The sequence below is a fragment of the Chiloscyllium plagiosum genome, chromosome 30, assembly GCF_004010195.1.
Source record: "Chiloscyllium plagiosum isolate BGI_BamShark_2017 chromosome 30, ASM401019v2, whole genome shotgun sequence".
Classification (NCBI taxonomy): Eukaryota; Metazoa; Chordata; class Chondrichthyes; order Orectolobiformes; family Hemiscylliidae; genus Chiloscyllium; species Chiloscyllium plagiosum.
This window is the reverse complement of record NC_057739.1, coordinates 36,541,711-36,563,282: the sequence shown is the minus strand read 5'-3', so window position 1 is coordinate 36,563,282 and position 21,572 is coordinate 36,541,711. Positions and strand designations below refer to the sequence as shown.

At 40.2% G+C, this 21,572-nt stretch overlaps 1 protein-coding gene across 1 annotated transcript in view; it reads right to left on the bottom strand.

Annotated features, from left to right (window-relative positions):
- Positions 1-2,576: 2,576 nt before the first annotated feature.
- LOC122564918 (SH2 domain-containing protein 3C-like) overlaps positions 2,577-21,572 on the bottom strand; it is a 47,744-nt gene continuing 28,748 nt past the window's right edge. The window contains exons 3-10 of the mRNA XM_043720389.1: positions 18,907-19,355; positions 17,724-17,848; positions 16,534-17,195; positions 15,133-15,248; positions 11,842-12,013; positions 8,655-8,766; positions 6,987-7,193; positions 2,577-5,521 (exon numbers count right to left, since the gene is read on the bottom strand). Coding sequence (XP_043576324.1) covers positions 5,346-5,521; positions 6,987-7,193; positions 8,655-8,766; positions 11,842-12,013; positions 15,133-15,248; positions 16,534-17,195; positions 17,724-17,848; positions 18,907-19,355 — 2,019 coding nt within the window. The 3' untranslated portion in view covers positions 2,577-5,345. The remainder of the gene's footprint in view (positions 5,522-6,986; positions 7,194-8,654; positions 8,767-11,841; positions 12,014-15,132; positions 15,249-16,533; positions 17,196-17,723; positions 17,849-18,906; positions 19,356-21,572) is intronic.

Below are 21,572 nucleotides of genomic sequence, written 5' to 3'. Positions count from 1 at the left end.
GGGGGTTTTACCATGGCTAACACATCTAACCTACACATCTCTGAACACTATGAGGCCATTTAGCGTGGCCCACCCAACCTGCACATCTTTGGTTGTGTTATTTTCTAAAATGAAATCCAGCCCTTTGAACCCAAGCTCTCAGTTCTCCAGCCAGACAGTAGCTACTCAGAAGCTCAGAAAGATCCTTAGCTTGGAGACCAGAAAAAGTAGCAGCAAAGCTTCACAACCTATGCACATCTAAAGATACCAGAATGAGTTGTTATAGATATAAATGGCTAGAGGCATACCATTCAATGATCAACTAACAAGACTGGGCAAACATTCAAATCTTGCAAGGAATCTTTGTGGATGATTGTCCAAATGTAATTTTGAAAGATACATCTGACTATTGCTTTCTGCATCTGTATAACTTCAAGATGTTGAGTGCTGACACTCAGTTTATAAGAGTATATGTAAATAGGATAATTATTTAGTGACATAGTGCATTCTAGTTACCAAAGTATAGACGATGGCCTCATTGTTATGTGTCTTTCTAATATTCACTTAGACAATGGATAAATTAAAATGCACTCAAGCCTGATACAAGACTGCCAGGTGATTCAAAGCTGCAGCAAAAATTTAGGGTTAAAATTTCCCACAATATGATAACATGTTCTATTGATCTCTGATGGAAATGTGTTGCTGGAAAAGCGCAGCAGGTCAGGCAGCATCTAGGGAACAGTAGAATCGACGTTTCGGGCATTAGCCCTTCTTCAGGAATGCCCGAAACGTCGATTCTACTGTTCCCTAAATGCTGCCTGACCTGCTGCGCTTTTCCAGCAACACATTTCCATCTCTGATCTCCAGCATCTGCAGACCTCACTTTCTCCTCTATTGATCTCTGTACCTCTAAGCTGGGATGTGGTGGAGAAGGACAGGGAAAATCAACTAATAATTCCACGCATTTGCATTGTCCAATGACCCCCTATCCGGGCCATCCAACCCTGTTAATTGAGGGTAGAATTAATCCTCTGCCATCATACCTTGACCAGCCTGGCATCACTGAGTTCACATTTCAGACAAAGCTGTTTGGTGTGGTCACCAAGGCCATGGCAACTATAATCTCATCAATAGTCATCAATTTCACAAAAAGTTCATGGGAGAAACCATATTCAGTGTTTGTATTTATAAGTTTTGAAATTCATGCAACATCTGCATATATGATATTGGATCCTGCTTTTTTGCATTTTCACTAGCTCTCGAGGGAGCTGATTGTTTATTTGATTTAACTCAGTCAGCAATGATGCCAGTATTGAAGTATTTTGAGTTTTGTGTTTTTGGTCTAGAAGCACATTGAAACCATATGTGGCACATTCCAACTCTGCCACTCCTCTCCTGAATACAGTCAATCAGGTCTTGAAACTAGACAATGTCTCATAATATGTACACTGTCTAGTTAATAATCTTTGTTAAACTTCTGGAAGGGTTGGAAAGCTGTAAGTATATGTGATTTGAATGATGTGTCAGACCTGTAGTCATCTTAACATTTTGTCAGATTAATTTAGTTTTATAATTTTAGTCAAAAACTTAAATGCAGTGTGAAGCTGCTCGAGTTTCACTATTCTTGTGTTTATGCACCAAATATACAAGGCTATGCCACCTGACACTAAAATTTCTCTTCTTGGCAAGAGTGTCCACAGGAGACGTAGAATTAGATTAGATTAGATTAGATTACTTACAGTGTGGAAACAGGCCCTTCGGCCCAACAAGTCCACACTGACCCGCCGAAGCGCACCCACCCAGACCCATTCCCCTACACCTAACACTACGGGCAATTTAGCGTGGCCAATTCACCTAATCTGCACATTTTTGGACTGTGGGAGGAAACCGGAGCACCCGGGGGAAACCCACGCAGACAGGGGGAGAATGTGCAAACTCCACACAGTCGGTCGCCTGAGGCGGGAAATGAACCCGGGTCTCAGGCGCTGTAGAGTGGAAAATGAAAATTTCACACTAAGTTAGGGGTTACTGAGTGACTGGAAACTGGAGTTGAAGCACTGTTGGGACAGAATGAGGAAAGTTTCACTCAGCAGCTGACCTCTGCTCTACATGATCTGGGAGCACACAACACTGGTGCTAGGCTCCGAAGGAGCAAGCTCTGTTCCTCAGCATTCCCATCCGTCCCTTTGAATAACAGAAACAAATATATTTAAAAGTGTCTACAAACAGCCTGTAAAGTGAAGCTCGCCTTTTCCTCAAGCATTGTCACCAGATTAAAGATTTGTGGTTTATATGTACCCTGAGTGTACACAGCCTTTGAATTCCATAACGAGAGTATTCAGTCTACAATGTGTTTGATGCTTTGCCAGATAACTCCAACAAAGAGAGATACATTAAGGACAGTTCCACAGCTTCAATGGGGCGGTTTGTGTGGTAAGGTTACTAAAGACTATAAAATTGATCAAAAGTGACAACAGATATATTCAAAGGGGAAGTATATTGCATTGCTGCACGATCTTAACTGTTATTGAGAGGTACCTGTGTTCTTACCACCATCAAACACTGTCGGTGATCCTGTATCTTTTATTTCTCTTCTCCTGTAGGCTATATGTAACGGTAGAGTATAGATCCACAGACATTCTATGATCACTGCAGTTAACCCATTGGAACATTACAACAACTTTTATCATTTATAAACAATATATTATTCACATCAAAATTGTAAATCAGATTTTTTCCTTATATTTCAGTATTTGAAATGTTTATTTTTATAATTTTATAGTTCACATGTACATTTAAAAAATTACTTCATTTGCACCATTGAATTCCAGAAATCACACACAAGTACGTATTTTGCCTTACACAACTCTATTAATACAAATTAATACATTCATCAACATCCAGGATTATACTCTACATCAAACAGGGCTTTGTTTTTTATGCAAGGACATAGAATTTATATGTACATCTCTGTATTTACACTGTGCCATAATTGTAAAGCAGAATAATAGAACACTGAAGCATTGTGGGTTCATGTAGAATGAGCTAAAAGACAAAAATGCAATATGATTTGGATTCTGGCTGCCTGTAAAGTACACTCGAGTCCTGGGAATTGAAGATTTGGTGCAGAACTGATGTTATTTACATAAAATTTACGTTAAAAAATTTTGCTTCTTTGTGTTTTAAACCAAGTAATATTGTGTCACTCCACTTAATAAGTGTCAAAGTGGACAATTTTGTGTTTTTATTTTGGTGCATATGGTTTGGGTAAGGCTGGAGGTTCAACAACAGCTGTCTCAGAAACACTGTCCATTCCAAAGGCCTAGCCCTGGAAATACAGTAAATATTATGTAACGGAGACCAGTACTCAGGGTCTGTATGTGGCTCATCAGCTTTGGCTTTCAATATATAGCATGTTTCCTTGTTTATTTGTATTATAACACAATTAATATCTCCAAATGCACCTATAATAGTTTTTTGAAACTCAATTCTGCATTTCTTTCATCCATCCCAAAGTAAATTATGAGATGATAGTGATTTCATAGTTCCTCAGCATGAGATAGTTCGATGTGGAGGAATGGTTTGGAGTCTCTGCGAAATGTTAGTTTCCACATAGAAAGCTAATAAAAGTACAGCTACTCAATTTTCCCCCCTCCCAAGTTTTCTGTCTTGTGCTAGGGTACAGTTCCATATGTTCCCTTTCATTTGTGACACTTCACTCCAGTGAATCCAGATAAAGAGCACCAAACAGATCATTGAAATAGAAAGCATCTTTCTCGACAACCAAACCTGGCTTATTATGTGAAAGCATCCCTGAATAGTGTGAGGAGTAAAATGTTTGACAGGTTCCTCCGCTAGATAATTTGTTCTTGTTCAGTAAGCCACTTGGCTTGGTTGTATATCCACTGTACGTCTGAGTTGCCCTCACCATGTAGTCGGTAATGGCATTTTGTACCTAAATTTCCTGTCTCCAGAGAAGAATGCCATTATACACTATCCACCTCAGGTTCATTGACATCTGCTCATGGTGTTTACGGTGCCACTTCTTGATCAACAAGCCACAGAGCATGATGATCGATGAAGAATCCCTCCCACCAAAACAGTGGTGAGGATAAGTTAAACAAAAATGACCCTCTTAAACATGCTGCTTTACCCCCATGTTATCTTAGAGTGGAGAAATAAACTTTTCTGTACAATAACTTTACAATGAGACAGCCAGACATTGTCACTTCAAGAGTAACATTCCAAACAGAAACTCACTAATTTCCCCCTTTGTCTTACTCAATAGGAATACTGATCTATCTTTTAATAAGTTCTTTGATTTTCACAATATCTCCTCAAGCTAGATCACTCAGCATTGAGTTAACGTTCATGTTGCTCAGGAGTTTTCTTTCACTTTCACATATAGCATTTTTTTACATTAAATGCAGTAGTTAAATGCATGTTGTTGTCTATTGGTCATGTTTTTTGGTTAGTTTCTTTCTGGAGAAAGTGCTAATCACCTTGCATGTGATCTTGTTTTGGAGATCTTTAATTAGGATTCATTTTCTGATCATTGCTACCGACATTTCACCCCAACCTCTTTCCCTCCTCCTGAAGGCTTTTGCTTGGGTGCAGTTCCACAGATACTATCTGACCTCACCTACATTACAGTCGTTCATGTACAAGTATGGAGACTGTATGTTGACAACCCATTCAGCTCTATAAGGCATCAGGGCATCTTAAGTCATAACAGTACAAAAAAGAGTCATGCAGCCTGTGAATGTACACTGGCTCTTTTGAGAGCAGTCCATTTGGTCCTTCAAGTTTATTTCCCTCCACTAACCATGGTCAACCCCAATCTTGTCTGATGATCCATTTTCTAAGAATTATCACTGAATAATGATCACAGCTGACTTTTGTCAGCTGTGTCCAAAATAATGATCACTGATCATTTTTGTAGTCAGTCACTCGGTGTTCCCTTGGAAAGGTGAGCTAATTTGACACAGACCAAGGAGCAAATGATGGATTCACGTGATCTGTTCAGCTCAGTACAAAGTGGGGTGCTGACTTTATCAGCTGGATTGTGGAATTTTTAAAACTCCGTAACCTCCAGAATGAGTCAGAAATACTTATGATTAGCTAAAAGAAACCCTGCCAATTCCATCACTTCCTGTTTCTTTGTGATTCTGTGCACAGCCATGACGAATCACTAGTAGCATTAGCAAGATAGTGCTCTATTGATCACACACTCAATTCTTTTAAAACATCAAATTTAAATAAAACGAAAATACGAAACTAGGAAGTTCCTCTCCAGTGATTGCTCCCTTTAACCAAACTCATACTGCTTTTTAAGAGCCTTTGTGAATTATTTTTTGCCTTCCAAGCTACAATTCACTATGACGGACTGGAGGTTCCAATTTGTTTGAAAGTGCGCTTAGGACCTTCTCAAATTTTTCATATCGCTCAACTTGGTTGCCTTCTGCTCCTCGGCTCCCCCACAGCAACCGCATCTGGAACTCAGTTTTGAAGATTTCAAGAATTTGTTCATTTTCCTGAAATCCTGAGGAAGAAAACAAATAAAAAGTCATATCTTTAAGCTTCCTTTGATAAAAGTGATTCTAGCTGAACAACAAGTGTTTCTAGCTGAATGCCACAAAATCTTAACCCTGGGTTATTGTAGGATATTCCTATCTTTCGCTCCTGTTGTGGACTCTGACCAGTCAATGGTTGGAACTGAGGAGTCGTTCTTTTATACAATGAGTTATGAAGTTATGATCTGGAATAAGCTGCCTGAAAGAGTAGTGGGAGCACATTCGTTTGAAACTGCCAAAATGGAATTCAGTAAATGTTTGAAGGGGAAAATTTGCAGGAGCATGGGTCAGAGAAGTGGGACTAATCATGTAACCGTGATAAGAATGATGCCCAAGTGAGCTTTCTGCACTGTACCATTATTTGACTCTATAAGATGCAGCGTAAAAATATGTCTGCCCACCATACTAACTGCTACAGAGCACACTTTAATACTCCGTGTAATATTTCGATTCCCTATATCAGACACCCATGTAGCCTCTCTGAATAAAACTGACATTAGTAAGCATTGTTCTGAATTACATGCACTCTGTGTTGCAGACTTGTATCCAACAAGAACAATGAGCTTCATCACTGGCATTCAACCCATCTGTCTGGACTGAATCCAAGTCTACATCTCAGAGGAGAAAGCACTGAGAACTGACAATGTGCTAATAGTGCATACAGAATTATAATAACACACAAATTCTCTTACTTTTTAACCACACTACATGTTGTATTATTTCCCAAACCAGACTCTCAGAAGCAGCTGACTCAAGGGCCTCACAATTTTGCTTTGTAAACAGTTCTACAGGGATAGGGGCGTGACCTATTGCTGAATATTTTCTTTCTTATCTCTGACAAGGTAACTGCTATTTCTCAGTGTTTCCCCTCTGGCTGTACTTGCAAAATGCATAGATACCTTCTGGGGATGTGCTCAGGAGAAGCTATACATATTCTCCTTTTTCTTGGTACAGCTGCCTTTCTTTCCATTCTCCCTTGAGAACAATTGCTTATAAATGGAAAGTCCAAAGTATATTTCATTAGAATGAAGCCTTTGAATTGTTAGCGAGTATTGTGAGGTCTTATAGGTTAGGGGATTCTCGGTTTCATTTCCTGGTTTGAACCATGTTAATTGACTTTAATCAGGCTAATAGTGGTCTGCAATTGGCAGTAGTATCTCTAAATTAAGATGGGGAAACCAAATTCAGCTCAGATTTTTGTCAGTGACCCCTGTTGGATTGGGTTAGGTTTGTTATTGCAGTGATTGATCATTTTCAAATCTCACTCATGGAAAATTAGTTTGGTAGGGTGGGGAGTGAAGAGACTGGGAAGGGCCCAACCAATGAAGCTGCACCCCCAGTGTGTCATCCCATTACTCGGAAGGTGGAGAGATTATTGAAAAATAGAAGTATTTAATCAAGTGAAAGGGAGACCAACACTCCTTACTCATTTACCTTGTAGTTTCAGTTCAGCATTTGTTCTGTACAGGCCTCCATGATGTGCAATCGTCCTTGCAGCCTCCAGATGTGACATAACTACCTCCACACCACTTTCACTGATCTCCCATGCCTCCACGTTGTCAGCATTCACAACGTTACGTTCAAGCAGAGTGATGAGGGGAACCACATGAGGAAATGTCGTGTTGGTCAGCGGAGATACTTCTGAAAAGGTGGAGAGTTTTTTTTTAGAACACGAGAAGATTGAAATAGTCGAAAGGAATAAGAATATGAAGCACGGAATGAGAAAATATCTCTTTAAGTTATCTGTTAAATTAGGATCTCTACAAGACTTCTGAGGGAATGTTCTGCAGAAATATTAACAGATGTATTGAAACAAAACCCCAAAATTTCACTGTTCTCTTCTGGCTTTCTAGCTCTACAAATAGTCTCCCTCAGTGCCTCAGTAGCAGAGGAACTATAGTATCCTGTGGTGCATTTAATACTGTCAGTACTATCTAATTCTATCTAAAAGAGATTCAGGTTGCACAGGCTGATGGTCATGGTGGTGGTATGGGGGGAGGAGGCTGCAAGAAGAGTCTGAGAAGAGAAGGGACCTGCAAATAGGTTTGGGGGAGAAAGGGAGGCTTCAAAGGAGAGTGGACAGTTCTAAATCTGTCAATAAAGAAATGCTTAACTAATTAGGAACCAAGAAAATTGTAAATAATGTGGATAATTAATTCATTGAAAATTAATTTGGAATCTCTCATTTAAGTTTGCATAAATTCAGAAGTTGTAATGAACATTGTGCTCATTGTTAAATTTAAATCTGAGATTGCTATCTGAGATGCTGTAAGCAGGCTTGTAACTGCCTAGTTAAACTCTTCTAACTTTGTGCTTATGCAATGGGTAAAGTATTCGTTCTGACTTACCAGTCTGCATAAGGTGTGTTTCCAGTGATGGCATTTTGTGTTAAGTGTGTGTCAGTTATTGAAGAAATAAAAACTTTGCTAACTTACTGTAAAGTCCAGGAAATTAATTATTTGCTTGTGTGTTATGGCTATAAGTTTAACAGACAATTTGTCAAGGATATTGTTGAATTATTCAAATTCTGCTTCTGTGTGAGTTCAAATACTCCATATATCAACACAAATACAAAAATGTTATAACTGTGATTGCATCACCTAAAAAAGGAATTTGTGAGAATGGAAAAGTAGCCCCCACATACCCTGAAAACCAAATAGTAGCCCTGAATAAAATCAAGAGAAGGGCCAAAAAAAGTAGCCTCTGCCAACTTTCCCACTATTGACAAAATGGTACAGAGGATGTCAGTCAATGACCTTCGCCCTTCCATGCACCTCCACTCCTCTTCTGCATTATTTGGCAGCCTCCCCCACTCCCCAAAGGGACCAGAAAATCCTGGTCAAAATTTAGCAGTCAGTAGATATTGATCTGTATCCATTCCAGTCTGCGTTGTTTCCTAATCTAAGTCCAAGCTCATCAGGCAAGGCACCAAACAGGCTTTGGGAATTTTGTCCCATAGTAGAGAGACTGATTTGCCACCACAGAAAAAGCCATTAGACAAAAAACTTTAAGGGGCGATTTTGTCCCTTTGTTCCCCTCTTCCCTAGAAGGGGAGGATTTTCTTTTTAAAAAGCTGTGCACAGTGGATAAAGAATCAATCACCTCTTCCTTCATTCATATTTTTCATGAACGGCTTCAGTTTCTTTTCATAGAGAATTGCCCCCTCAGTGTGTCGTTGTCGAAGAATCATCCATGTCTGCTCAAGCCTTGAGATCTACAAAGTGCAGGAAAACAAAGGTAAGTAGAAGTTGTAATTGTGTGGAAACAGATTTTTAAAAATGCATGACATCAATCGGTGGGCATCTTGCAATTACATTGCAATATTCATCTTTACAATGTTTTCTTCTATCAGAAAGGACAGTAATTCATAGGTTTTATTTCACCTCCACTTGGATTATTTATTGAAGTAACAAAGTGGAATGACGATGATAGTGCAGTAGATGTTGCAAGTAAGAGGCATATATTAAAGTCCAGTACCACATAACAGACTTATTTAGAAAACAGAAGCAAATGATATTAAAGGGATAGTGGCAAGCTAGGCATGAAGTTGGCTCATTGGGTAGGAGTCAGAGATTAGTGGGGAATGGATGTTTGTTTGACTGGTGGCAAATATGTAGTGAAGTCCCAGGGATTAATGTTAGAATAATAGTGTTTTTTCATTATATAAATAACCTGTAGTTTGACATTCAGTACAATTCAAAAATTTGTGGATGATGCACCACTTAGCAATGTAATGAACAGCAGAGTAACAAATTTCAAGAGGACATAGAGAGACGTGGCTGATACAATTCAATGGGGTTAAGTGTGATGTGATGTTATTCAGGAAAAACAACATAAAGAAGCATAATAATGTAAATATTTGAAAGGGATGCAAAAGCAGACAAATTGGAGATACAAATTCACATATCCTTGAAGATGGCAAGTTAAGAAAACTCTGAGAAAGTTGGCTTTATAAATAGGGATATCAAATACAAAAGAAAACAAGCTATCACTGGTTAGGCCTTAACTGGAGTAATATGTACAATGCAGCGGGTTTGTGATGCAGATTGACACCAATAGCATGGGTTCAATTCCTGCAATGACTGAGGTTATCATGAAGGACTCTTCTTCTCAACCTCTCCCCTTGCCTAAGCTCTGATGACCCTCAGGTTAAACCACAACCAGTCATCTCTCTTTAATAGACAACAGCCCTATTGTCTGGTAAGACTATGACGACTTTACCTTTTACCTGTGACATAGTGGTTATGTCACTGGATTAATAATGCGGAACTCCAGGTTAATGTTCTAAGGTTATGGGCTCACACCTCACAATTGCAGATGGTGAAATCTTAATTCAAGAAAAGTGGGAATTACAAGCTAGCCTGTTAATCATTGTAAAAATCCACCTGGTTCACTAACGTGCACTAAAGAAGAAAATCTGCCAGCCTTACCCGTTCTGGCCTACATGCAATTCCTGACACAAAGCAACATTGCTGACTCTGAACTGCCCTCTGGGCAGTTAGGGATTAACATTAAATGCTTAACATCCAGTGACTTCCACATCCCATGAATGAGCATCAAGAAAAGTTTAGGGAATTATACATAAGGAAGGATGCAAGAGTCCTGGAGAGAGTAGAGTGGAGATTGAGCAGCAAGATAAAGGAGAATGAGCAAGTTGAGATTGTTCTCCTTAGAGCAGAAACAATTAAATGGATGCCTAAAAGAGATATTTAAAGTAATAAAGGGCTAAATAGGGAAAGCTGTTTCTTCTGCCAAATGAGTTGATAACAATTTTATAAACATTAAATAATTGGCAAAAGGGCTGGAGGAGAAATGGGGAGAAATTTCTCTGCAGTTTGAGCCATAGAGTCTGCGACACACCACCAAAACCTTGAGACCAAATTGGACAGTTGTTTCAAAAATCTAGAATAGATACAATAGCCAAATGACATCCTACTGTTCTGTAAGAATCTATGAACTCACAATCCAAGGGCCTTTTGTAGAATAATGGACAAAATCAATGAAGTTAATCCTCAGAACAACAGGAATAATACCAAAATGCTGTTTTCTGGAAATCGAATTAGATTTATTCAATCACTCCAAATTTGTTCGCAAAACAACTCTATTACATAAAATAGTGCTTTACAATTATTGTGAACAGTGCCAGAGAGGATTAAATAGTCTTAAAAAAAGGTCTAAAGGATACTTGTGTTTCAATTGAATTACTTGAACAATCGGTCCCACCCCATCTGCAGCAATCCAACTGACACCTGACAGTGACCACAAAGAATCAAGCAAATAAGCACAGAATTTAATTCACACACACAAGTCGCTCATTTATATAATTATCCAGTTATCAAACGCTGAGTCTGGAATGTAACAAAAGGAAAATTATAATATTTCTTAAATTAAATTTTAACATTACCGTTGTATGTACCATAACTAACAAGAAAGAAGCCAATGCATCATCTGAAATGGACAAACATGCTTCATCTTTGGAACAATGCCATCTTGTAAGTAAGAAGATGCAGCAAACCACATTTACTGGATGGCTCTCATATTTCCTGTTAATAGATTTTGGATCAATACAGAATCAGGACTGATGAGTGAAGACATTTAATGAGGCATCTAAAAGCCTTTAGCTGCATTGTGCATCAGGCATAAAATACTTAGGGGTTATGGTCAATTTTTTTTATGTGACAATATTTAGTGTGATGTTGTTGCGTATGACTGACATAATTACTGCATTTTCATGGTGTCGAGGTACTTTTGGATGTGATGTACACAAAATTACAAAAGAAACAAGGCTTTGTCAGAAGTGAAACAACAAAAATTGCTGGAAATACTCAGTAGGTAGTGCAGCATCCATATATAGAAATAAAGTTAATCCTTCAGGTCACAAAGAAAGACCATCTCAACCTGAAACATTTATTCTCTCTCCACAGTTGCTACCTGACCTGCTGAGTGTTTATGTTTCAGATTTCCAGCATCCACAGTATTTTGTTTCTGCACCCCACTGGTAGTTGGGGTGCAGAAACACTGAGGCCAGTGCATTCTGGTGCCCCACTATGTCCTACTCTGATAAGTTTGTAACCTGTGTCTCTGAGAAAACAGTGAACAGAGAGGCCCCTGCAAAATACAGCTGCTGAGGGAAATCATTCAACAAACCATACTGGTTCTCACTAGATGTGTGGGAAGATTTGAAAAGACTTCTCTTTTGCTAAGACAGGCTTATAATCAATTGGGACTAGTAAATTAATCAAGGATAAGAAACTCTCTAAAGAATTATCTCACAGTTTCCATCACCTACCTGAGGCATTTCTAAAGCTTTCATCACAGCAGCAAAGCCAAACATATTTCCCATATTGCTCTTCAGTTCAGCAGCCAGCTGTATAGTTTTGTGAAGGAGAGCGGCCCGCTCCTCTGTGCTGCCAGTACAGCCTAGGATATCCACCGCCATCATGATTGACATTGTATTAAAACTGGAGAAAAAAAACAAAAAAAAGTCACAGCTGAAAACAGCAAACGCTGGAAACAAACAGCAAGTCATTTGGAAGGAAGAAATATAGTTAATGTTTCAGATTGATGATTTTTCATTAGAACTGCCTGTTGAAGAGCAAAGTTTTTCTTCAAAGTCTGATAGTTGCACGCAACGCCGACCTCAGGCTAATTCATTTGGAAAATAATATTACTCAGAGGTTCTCCACATTGTTCCTTGTGTGGTTGACTGCCAGAATTCTGAAGTAGTTCCCTCCAGCAGTTGTCGAGTACTCTTTATAGGATAATCCACATCACCAAATAAATTCTGTGAATTTACATGCATATCGCCTATTCTAACCCCACTGATTTTGAGTGACCCACCACACTCCTTATCCTCGATCTTTCTTTCTCTGATTCCTCTATTAGCCAAATTTATTAGGTCACATCTGTGCAGTTCCAAACTCTCAGAGGTCTTATTTTAACTCTGTTTAAATGAATGAATTTAGAGTCAGTTAAAATCAAGATCTCAAATTTGACACTACTACCTCTGAATGTCACTCATTATCATCTGTTGCTTTAACCTGGTGCAACTATTCAATGATTTACCTGCCAACAAGCTAAAGATTCATTTTCGGTACTTGTAGTATCTGTTTGTTAAGGGCACTATTTGGAGCTGCTATAAACTGCTCAACAGGTTATGCAGCCCTCAGAGTAAATGTTGAACTGCTTGAAATTAATCTTTAGATTGCTTACAGGTAATCAAATTTTCAATGTAAGAGATATAAATTGTAATTGATAATAAGGGATTTGAGTTTTCAAACATCCTGACAGTTTCCACAAAATTGGTCACTCACTGTGCAAAATACAGCAAGTACATATTCAACTGCAAAGTATAGCTGAAAGTTGCATTGGAAATGCAACAACTCCTGTGCAGGTCCTGTTTTGGTACACAGAAGAATACCATTCCTCAAGAACGACTGATCCAATAACATCTTTGAGACATTCAGTAGGCAAGAAGTTGGGTACAGGAGTGCATGAAGTTTCTCCCACATTTTCCTTTCTGGGAATGAGTCCCACCTCAGCTCAGCTGTGTTGCAAGCAAAGGGATAGAGCAAAGGCAATCACCCTGACAGACCTGCTTGTGCTTTTCATCCTTTAACTCCTCCCCTGAAAGCACCAATGGGGGGTGGCCACCATCCCTCTCAAACAAATCTCAGGTTCTGCTTCTAAAGACCCATATATTGAGGTTTTTGTGAAATTTGGGAGGTGACAACAGAGACAAATATGAGCTGGTTTCCAGCCTTTGCTTCTTATTCTAAAAGCTCAGTGAGAAAGACAACAACATAGAACTTACTATTTTAATTCACTTTGGTATGTAACCTACAAAACCAGATCATTTTTTTAACTCACTTATGGAACATGGGTGTCACTGGCTGAGCCAGCATTTATTGCCCACTTCTAGTTGTACTCGAGAAGTTGTTGGTGAGCTGCCTTATTCGACCACTGCAGTCCATGTGCTGTGGGCTTACCCAAAATGGCGATAGAGAGAGAGCTCCAGAATTTTGACCCAGCAACAGTGAAAGAACAACAATATATTTCTAAGTCAGAATGGTGGTGGCTTGGAGGGGCACTTGTAAATGTTGGTGTTTTGTTCAGCCCACAGACTGAGGCAGCTGGTATCGAATACAGCACTGGTAGGAATGTCAAAATTGATCTGTGTTTTCCCAGGCAATAGAAGGGAAGATGAAAACATCAGAAGTGTTTCTGCTCCAGTTTACTCTCTAGTGACTCTATCCTGTGATGCCCCTGATTGAGAAAAGTCCTGTTTACCTCCATGACTTAGAATTCTGATATGAAGGAAATGAGCGCCTAGATGCAGAGAAAAGCAGGGAGACCTGTATCTTCAGGAAAGGGGCAAGAAAATGGACAAGTCACTCTCTTTCCCTCAGGAAAGAAAAATGAGAAAGGATGTTTCCCCTTGTGGGAGAGTCCAGACTGGGGGTGCCATTTTGAAATTAGGTGTCACTCTTTTAAGAAAGAGTTTTTTTTTCTCTTGGAGGGTTGTGCAACTTTGGAACTGTGTGCCTGAGACGTCTGTGACAATGCTGTCACTTTAAAAAAGTTAGTTTGTCTTGGGTTTTTTTTTAAAGAGAGGTCATAAAGGCACAGGGACCAAAGGATCTAGGAAGAGCCTAGTTTAACAATGGCAGGAGAGTGACCAGTTCTCCCAGTTCAGGATTTTTATAGTTTGGTTTAGCTGTGGCAGTGACACAATACTGGAGTCCAGGAAGGTTGCAAGCTTCAGCAAATGATTCCAGACTGACTTTCTCTCTGAAATCTCTTTGGAAGTTGTTCCCTCCTGCCTGTAAGAATCTGTGTTTCAATTTACGTTTTTGCCAAGGGGTGTGTTTATGGGATGTTACTGGATCGGAACAGTTCCTTAATTAAGTTGCTTTATCAAGTCAGTTAGTTTTCCGATAGTTAAGTTATTCTAAATTTCGTTGTTTTTTGTTCATGTTTCAAGTGTAGCGTTTAAATAAATTCTATTTTGCTTAAAGCTGAGTGGTTTGACCAGCTGCATCAAACCTGGAATATCCACTTCACATCTGCCTTTAAAATAAGAAAAAGTTAGGGTCTGGGCTACGTTCTTAAAATATTTTGAGGGCATCTGAACCATATCAAATCGCTGTGTAAGTGAATCATTGAATATTTTTAAGACAGGGTCGACAGATTTTCGTTAGGCAGGGGAATCCAAAATTATCAGGGTAGATAGAAATGTAGAATTCAAAACACAAACAGATTAGCTATGATCTAATTGAATGACAGAATAGACTTGAGGAGCCGAATGGTCTACTTCTCCTATTTCGTATGTTGGTATGTAAAATATAAACTACATTTGTAAATCTGTGCTGCAGTAGCTGCACTGTCTGATTGTGTGTAAGCAAACAGGTCTGTTCAAATATAGTGTTGTTGTCCCACTGAATTCAATAGAGATTTCACGAATTGATGCCAAACTTTTAAGAAGCTGTTGCTATGAGTCCTTCTGTTTTAAAGTAAATGATCTGCCACACAGCCAAGAACACAGAACGTGGTTTGCATCACGACTCTCTGCTTCTCTCACCGTTCCAATAAGTCGAGTCGGAGCTGGTGCCCATGGGGAAGAGTGAGTAACTCCAGGCCTGAGCTCACTCCCATCTGCTTCTGCAGTTCCTTAGAAACAGCCAGTATCCTAGCAACCTGTGTGGACAGGATATAAAGGAGATTAATCAACTTGCACTCTCAGCAATTACACAGACACAAATAACAGGCATCACATTCACCCATTGAATATTGATCTGTTTATCAAACAGCATCTTGCAGTTATTCTACCAAGTATGAAACATCAAGAATCTTGATTAACAATTTTGGAAAAACATTTGTCTCATAAACAAACATAATAAATATTTAGAATTCATGTCAACCTTCAAACATATTGAAAGATTTTAACTTTAAAAGAAAAGCATCACTACAGTCCCAAAGACTATATTGAACTGAGATTTTTGAACAACTGATAATATGCCAACAATATTACTTCAAGATAAATAAACAAAAAAAAATAATACCCTTCATTTCTTCTTTCAACCTTGCTAACTGTTGCTAGTATAAAATGTTTTTGGCTCAGCTACCATTTAGCATCCCATCCAAGTTGCCACTCTTGTTGTGTGAGCCTCAGTCATGAATGTCCAAATTCTATTCAACTGTAGGGGCATCATAATTGAACTGGATCTTATCAATACAGGTATGTATACACCCATGTACTTAGCAGCAAGGCAAGTGCTGGGATAACTATTTCGAGTAGTATCCCAGGCCGACTTCACTTATCTTCCCTAGATCAGTGTATCAAGATGAACATCTAATTCCTGGCTGAATTTAACTAGCAGTGTAGATTATTACCTCTCAGGCTTATACTGTCTCAGTTTGACTCACTGGTGGTGCCTTTTCTCTAAGTCAGAGGCTCTAGGGTTCAAACTCTACTGTGGATTTGGGTGTACAATCGAGGTTAGGTTTCAGTGCAGCATTGAACGAGTGTTGCACTGGTGGAGGTACGAATGTTTGGTTGAGACTTTGAACTCTCCCTGTTTACTCATTCAGATGGATACAGAATATCTCTCAGCACTTCGAAGAAGTGTTCCTGAGATGTTATAGTCAAAATTTATCCCTTGTCCAAAAAAAAAGATTTACTATTCATTTCCTTGCTGCTGGTGAGACTTTTCTGTGCTTAAATCAGTTGGCATATGCCTACAGGACTGCAGTGACTACAAACTTCAGAAGTTATTCATTGGCTGCAAAGAGCTTTGGGAAATCTTGAGGACACAAATGGAATGATATCAATGAAAACTTTATGGCACCAAGCAGTGTAATTAACAACTGGAGTATTTAGGCTCTTGGTGAGGAATTGCCAAAAAGGAAAGTTTGTTAATTCCACAACCCAACATTGAAGATACAACTGGGGAAAATCAAACCAGTGCTCAGATTTTCTCACCATGCAGTCTACTTTTGTGATGTGCTTGGCTGTAGTTTTTGGATCCTCCTCAGCCAACAGCTCCTTGACTTTCTTCAGCACTGTCATCTCGAGTGGCTTGTTCTCTGAAGGAATAAGTATCGATTGGTATCCGTTTGGCTTAAAGGATGACACCATTTCAATGATCGGGGCTGTGAAGGCGTGACACTGCAGCCCCTCCTCTTCCGTGAAAACTGGCATTTGATTGAGGAATGTTTCCGTCTCCATGATCCCAAAGTTTGTCTCAGACTGCCAGCTGGAGATGTTGGGATATTCCTCAACTTTCAACCGTTCTACATAGCTCTTTGCCATCAGTTGACTTTGTTTAAGGGCCAGCTCTAGCTGCTGCCTCTCCCAGTCGACGGGAGAAGAGGGTCGTAGCTCACAGTAGTGGGTGTGTTCCGCTTCTCTGAAATTATCTGAGGCCTTCCTCTGGGCCAACTGTGAGGAGCCATGCATTGGGGTAGAATGTGTGCTATTACAGTGAGGCCCACTTGAGGCTTCTGAGGGGCCTCCCCTATTAGGGTCCTGACACAGTTTGTTACCAATGGGTGGGCTAAGTTGTGGCTCACTAGACCGTCGCAGGACTGGCGATGATGGCATCATTCTTTCCACTCGGCCTAGCTGGCTTTTGTGCTTCAAACCTGTGGAAGATGTTACAAAAAGTTAAATATAAGTGTTCTGATTCACACACTTCTCTGTTCTTCCCTACATTGTCTCATTGGAGGCTACAGCTCCATGAGGCCTGGGTCCCATCCCATTGCAGCTGGTATCCATTCTTTATGTACAGGCCTGGATTGTGATGATTTTTTAACAGCAGAAGTTTATTGCAGCCTTGGACAGGGCCAGGCCTGAGATGCCAGGCCTTCGACCTGAAAATGAGCCAGCGTACGGGCCCAACCAACAGCTGGATCTCACTTGATTGTCCACAAACAGAGCACTTTCCTTCAGGGTGTCACTGGATAGTGATGAGGAGCAGGACCCATGGTTATTATTCCTCTACAATTGTGAGGCTAGATTTAAAAATAAACTCGTGAGGGTACTATGTTCTATCCTTCAGAACATTACTGATTTTTAAATGATGATTTATGTCTGTTCAGAATTTTATGAACTGTTTTGTGAATGAACCAATTAGGAGTTTACCATCACAGTATTGCTGATATCCCACTTACTTGTGCTGTATTCTGGAGTCTGAGGAATCTCATTCACTGGAGACATTCCATGGTGAATATCCTTGATTTGGTCCATACTCAGAGCAAAGTTCCTAACTGTTTCCTTGTGATGTGGTGATGGAATACTGGAAAAAGAATAAGAGACTGGTGAGGGAACTTCTTCATTAACTTATCATTCAATTGTTAAGAGGCCACAAACTACACTGAGAAAATTCACCTCCGCTCGTAATATGCGAATGCATGTTCCACTCTGAGTGGATCAGAACCACAGGTCCCAGTGGCCTGCCAGCCTCTGCTCCTGGTTTGTGGCCTACTCAATTTTGAGGGTGGAGCTTTGTTAGCATCAGGACAGTGGGATGAAGATGGAGGTCAGATGCTTCTGAGGCAGCTAGCCATTCCGAACCACCACCCTAGTCCACTTCCAGGCTACAAAAATGTACTGGCGGTATTGAGAAAGGCAACAGGCCTGGTTTTCTGACAGCCCTGAGGAGCATTCCTATTCCCTGTTACTCAGGTTGGGCAAATCTGTACCTAATGCATTTCACGTAGAGTAATTGATGTCTGACATACATTAGACTAGATTAGAGTTGTGCTGGAAAAGCACACCATGTCAGGCAGCAGCCGCGGAGCAGGAAAATCGATATTTTGGGCAAAAGCCCTTCATCAAGATTCCACTCTAATCTAGACTCTGATCTCCAGTCCTCACTTTTGCCATACATTAGACTGTCAATTTGCTTTTTAAAGACTTCATAGCACCACCCAAACCATCGCTGCAGCCCTGGTGATGGGACAGGGGAGTAGTAAGCTAATTGTCTGCCCACCATTTTCAGGGCACTGCTACCCCAAGATGGGAATTCTAAAAATATGGTCCGCTTTAAAAAAAGCTTGTCGCTTGATATGCACCCTCCCTCTCCACCTCATCTCCTCAAGGCATTGTCACGTAATGGTTTCTTTAGTACTTACCATGGTCCAGATGCTCAGCCGAATGCCTTTTAAACAATCGGGTGAGTTGATCATGAGAGAGGTGGAGGAATCAGCGTTGATGCTTATCCTGCTATTGACTAACATACATAGCTACACAGAGACAGAGCTTTTTACAGGGCTATTGTCTAATAATCTGACCCTTGTTTTCTTTGGAGGGGAAGATGAGGCTTTTTTCTGGATTTTAACCCCAGGCATTTACCTATTGCCACAGCTGTCACTGCGGATCATCTTGTCAGACGTCAGACCGTCCGTCATAGTCACGCTGCGCCTCTTGATGTATCCACCTTTCTGGTTGGTTGGTGGATGGGTCAGGCCATGTTTCCCATTGGACAGTCCATAGCTGGCCTCCAGGTAGCGGAGAGGGAGGGTGCGGTTGATTGGAGTGTAGATAACAGCACCGCTCTGCTCAGAGACCGGTTTGCGGTTCCCAACGTAAAACCTGACCAGAGCAGGGATGTTGTCAAAGCTCTCCCTCTCGAACAGGTACTGGATGCGGGTGTAGGTCTCATTAGGTTTGATCATCACCTTGTTGATTTTGAAATGCAGGGGTTCATTTTTCCATCGACAGGTCAGCACATAATCACCAACACATGTGAGCGAGTCACGAATGAGGAAATCTCCATTCTTCTGGACCAGGTTCTCAGAAACCTAAAAAATAAGAGTTGATTTTTGTTTTAAAAAATAGAGTCCAGGAATATGAGGACAGGACTCACTCCATAGAGCTTGTAACACCATTCAATTAGTTCACAGTTGATGGCCATTTACCTGGCATGGTTCCATAAGCTTTATCATCATTACTGAAACAAACATCCATTAATCGCAGTTTTGACATTTTTCAATTAACCTCAACAGCTTCTTGGTGAGAGTTAGAGTTCAGATTTTCCAATTTCTAACCTCACTCAAAGCTTCATAAATTCGAACAGCCAATGCCTCAGCATCATCCCCATTGATGGACTCATTTGGTGGATTTTTACAGAGAGCTGAATAAAGTGGGTTAGGATGAGAAATCTGGAGAAATGCATGAGAAAACAGGCAAGGCCTTTCTCAATGTCACTGTATTTTCAAACAGAGTTACCATAAGACCATAAGATATGGGAACAGAAGTGGACCATTCAGCTTGTTGAGTCTACTCCACCATTCAATGACATCATGGCTGATCAGATGATCCTTAACTTCACCTTCCCGTCTTTTCCTATAACCCCTGATTCCCTAACTGTTTGAAAATCTCACTCTCTCAGCCTTGAATATAATTAATAACCCAGTCTCAACAGCCTTCTGTGGTAAAGAATTTCACAGGTTCATTACCTTTTGAGAGAAGAAATTCCTCCTCATTTCTGCCTTAAATGTGTGACCTCTCAGTCTGAGATTATATCCTCTGGTTCTACACTCTCCTCCAAGGGGAAACTATCTTTCTACATCTACACAGTCAATTCCCCAAGAATCATGTATGTTTCAATAAGGCCACCTTTCATTCTTCCAAATTCCAATGAGTACAAGCCTAAGCTACTCAACCTAAGATCCTTTTTCCCAAGGTAGGGGAGTCCAAAACTAAAGGGCATAGGTTTAAGGTGAGTGGGAAAAGATTTAGAAGGGACCTGAAAGGCAACTTTTTCATGCAGAGTGTGGTGTGTGTATGGAATGAGCTGCGGGAAGAGGTGGTGAAGGCAGGTACAATCACAAAATTTAAAAGGCATCTAGATGGATATATGAATAGTTAGGGATTTGAGTGATATGGGTCAAATGCTGGCAAATGGGACTAGATCAGTTTAGGATATCTAGTTGGTGCGGACAACTTGACCAAAGGGTCTGTTCCATGCTGTATAACTCTATGATTCTCCTTATAAGACAGTTTCTCCATAGCTAGTATGAGGCTTAGTGAATCTTCTTTGTATTACCTTCAATACCAATATATCTTTCCTTTTGTTAAGGGGCCCAAAGATGTTCACAATATTCCAGCTGTGGCATGACTAGGGTTTTCCATAGTTTTATGAAAATCTCCCCACTTTTATACTCTATTTCCTTTGAAATAAAGGACAGCATTCCATGTACCTTTCGATTACCCACTGATCTTTGGTTGTAGCCTTTTGTCATTTATGGATGAGGACTCCCAAATTCCTCAATGCTGCATCTTTCTGCAGTCTTTTTCCATTTAAGTAACATTGAGCTCCTATTCTTCCTACCAAAGCACATAACTTCACATTTTCCCACATTATAGTCTATCTGCCAAGTTTTGGTGTCATCCTAACCACTTATCTTCCCACCTATTATTGTACCATCTGCAAACTTGGCTACAGTACATTTGTTAGCATTGAGACAAAATTTTCGCCAAACAACACAAGCTGCCTATTAAAAGGCATTATTACTTAACAGCTTAATTAACAATGAATCTCACCTCATTACTGTACAACTTACTATTCTGTCACCATCCATGAGGAAACAAGTCATTGACAATTCCTGCCATGGAAGTCAGAGCAGGTAACTGGTGACTTCAGCTTGCCACCTGCTCCTCTGGATTGGCATCTGACAACTGCCAGCCTTCCAGAACCCTCACAGCATCTCTCTGATTCACTCCTTGATTCAGATCCTTTAAAGCTGCACTTAGGGGCACAATGGCAACCAGCATTGAAGTGCTGTAGCAAGGGTACATTACACAGGGACCAAGGCCCAGTGTACAGATTGGACCAGACTGTCTCTCAGATTGTATCTCAGGGCTGCTCGCTTGCTCTCTTAGTGCTCAATCACTTAGTGCCTACCTGCATTCCTGCTTGCCATATCTTTTAACATGACAGCACTTAAGCCAGAGCCAAAAACCTACAGTGCTGCTGTACTGACTTGCCATTTCACACTCACACAGAGCCAAGCTAC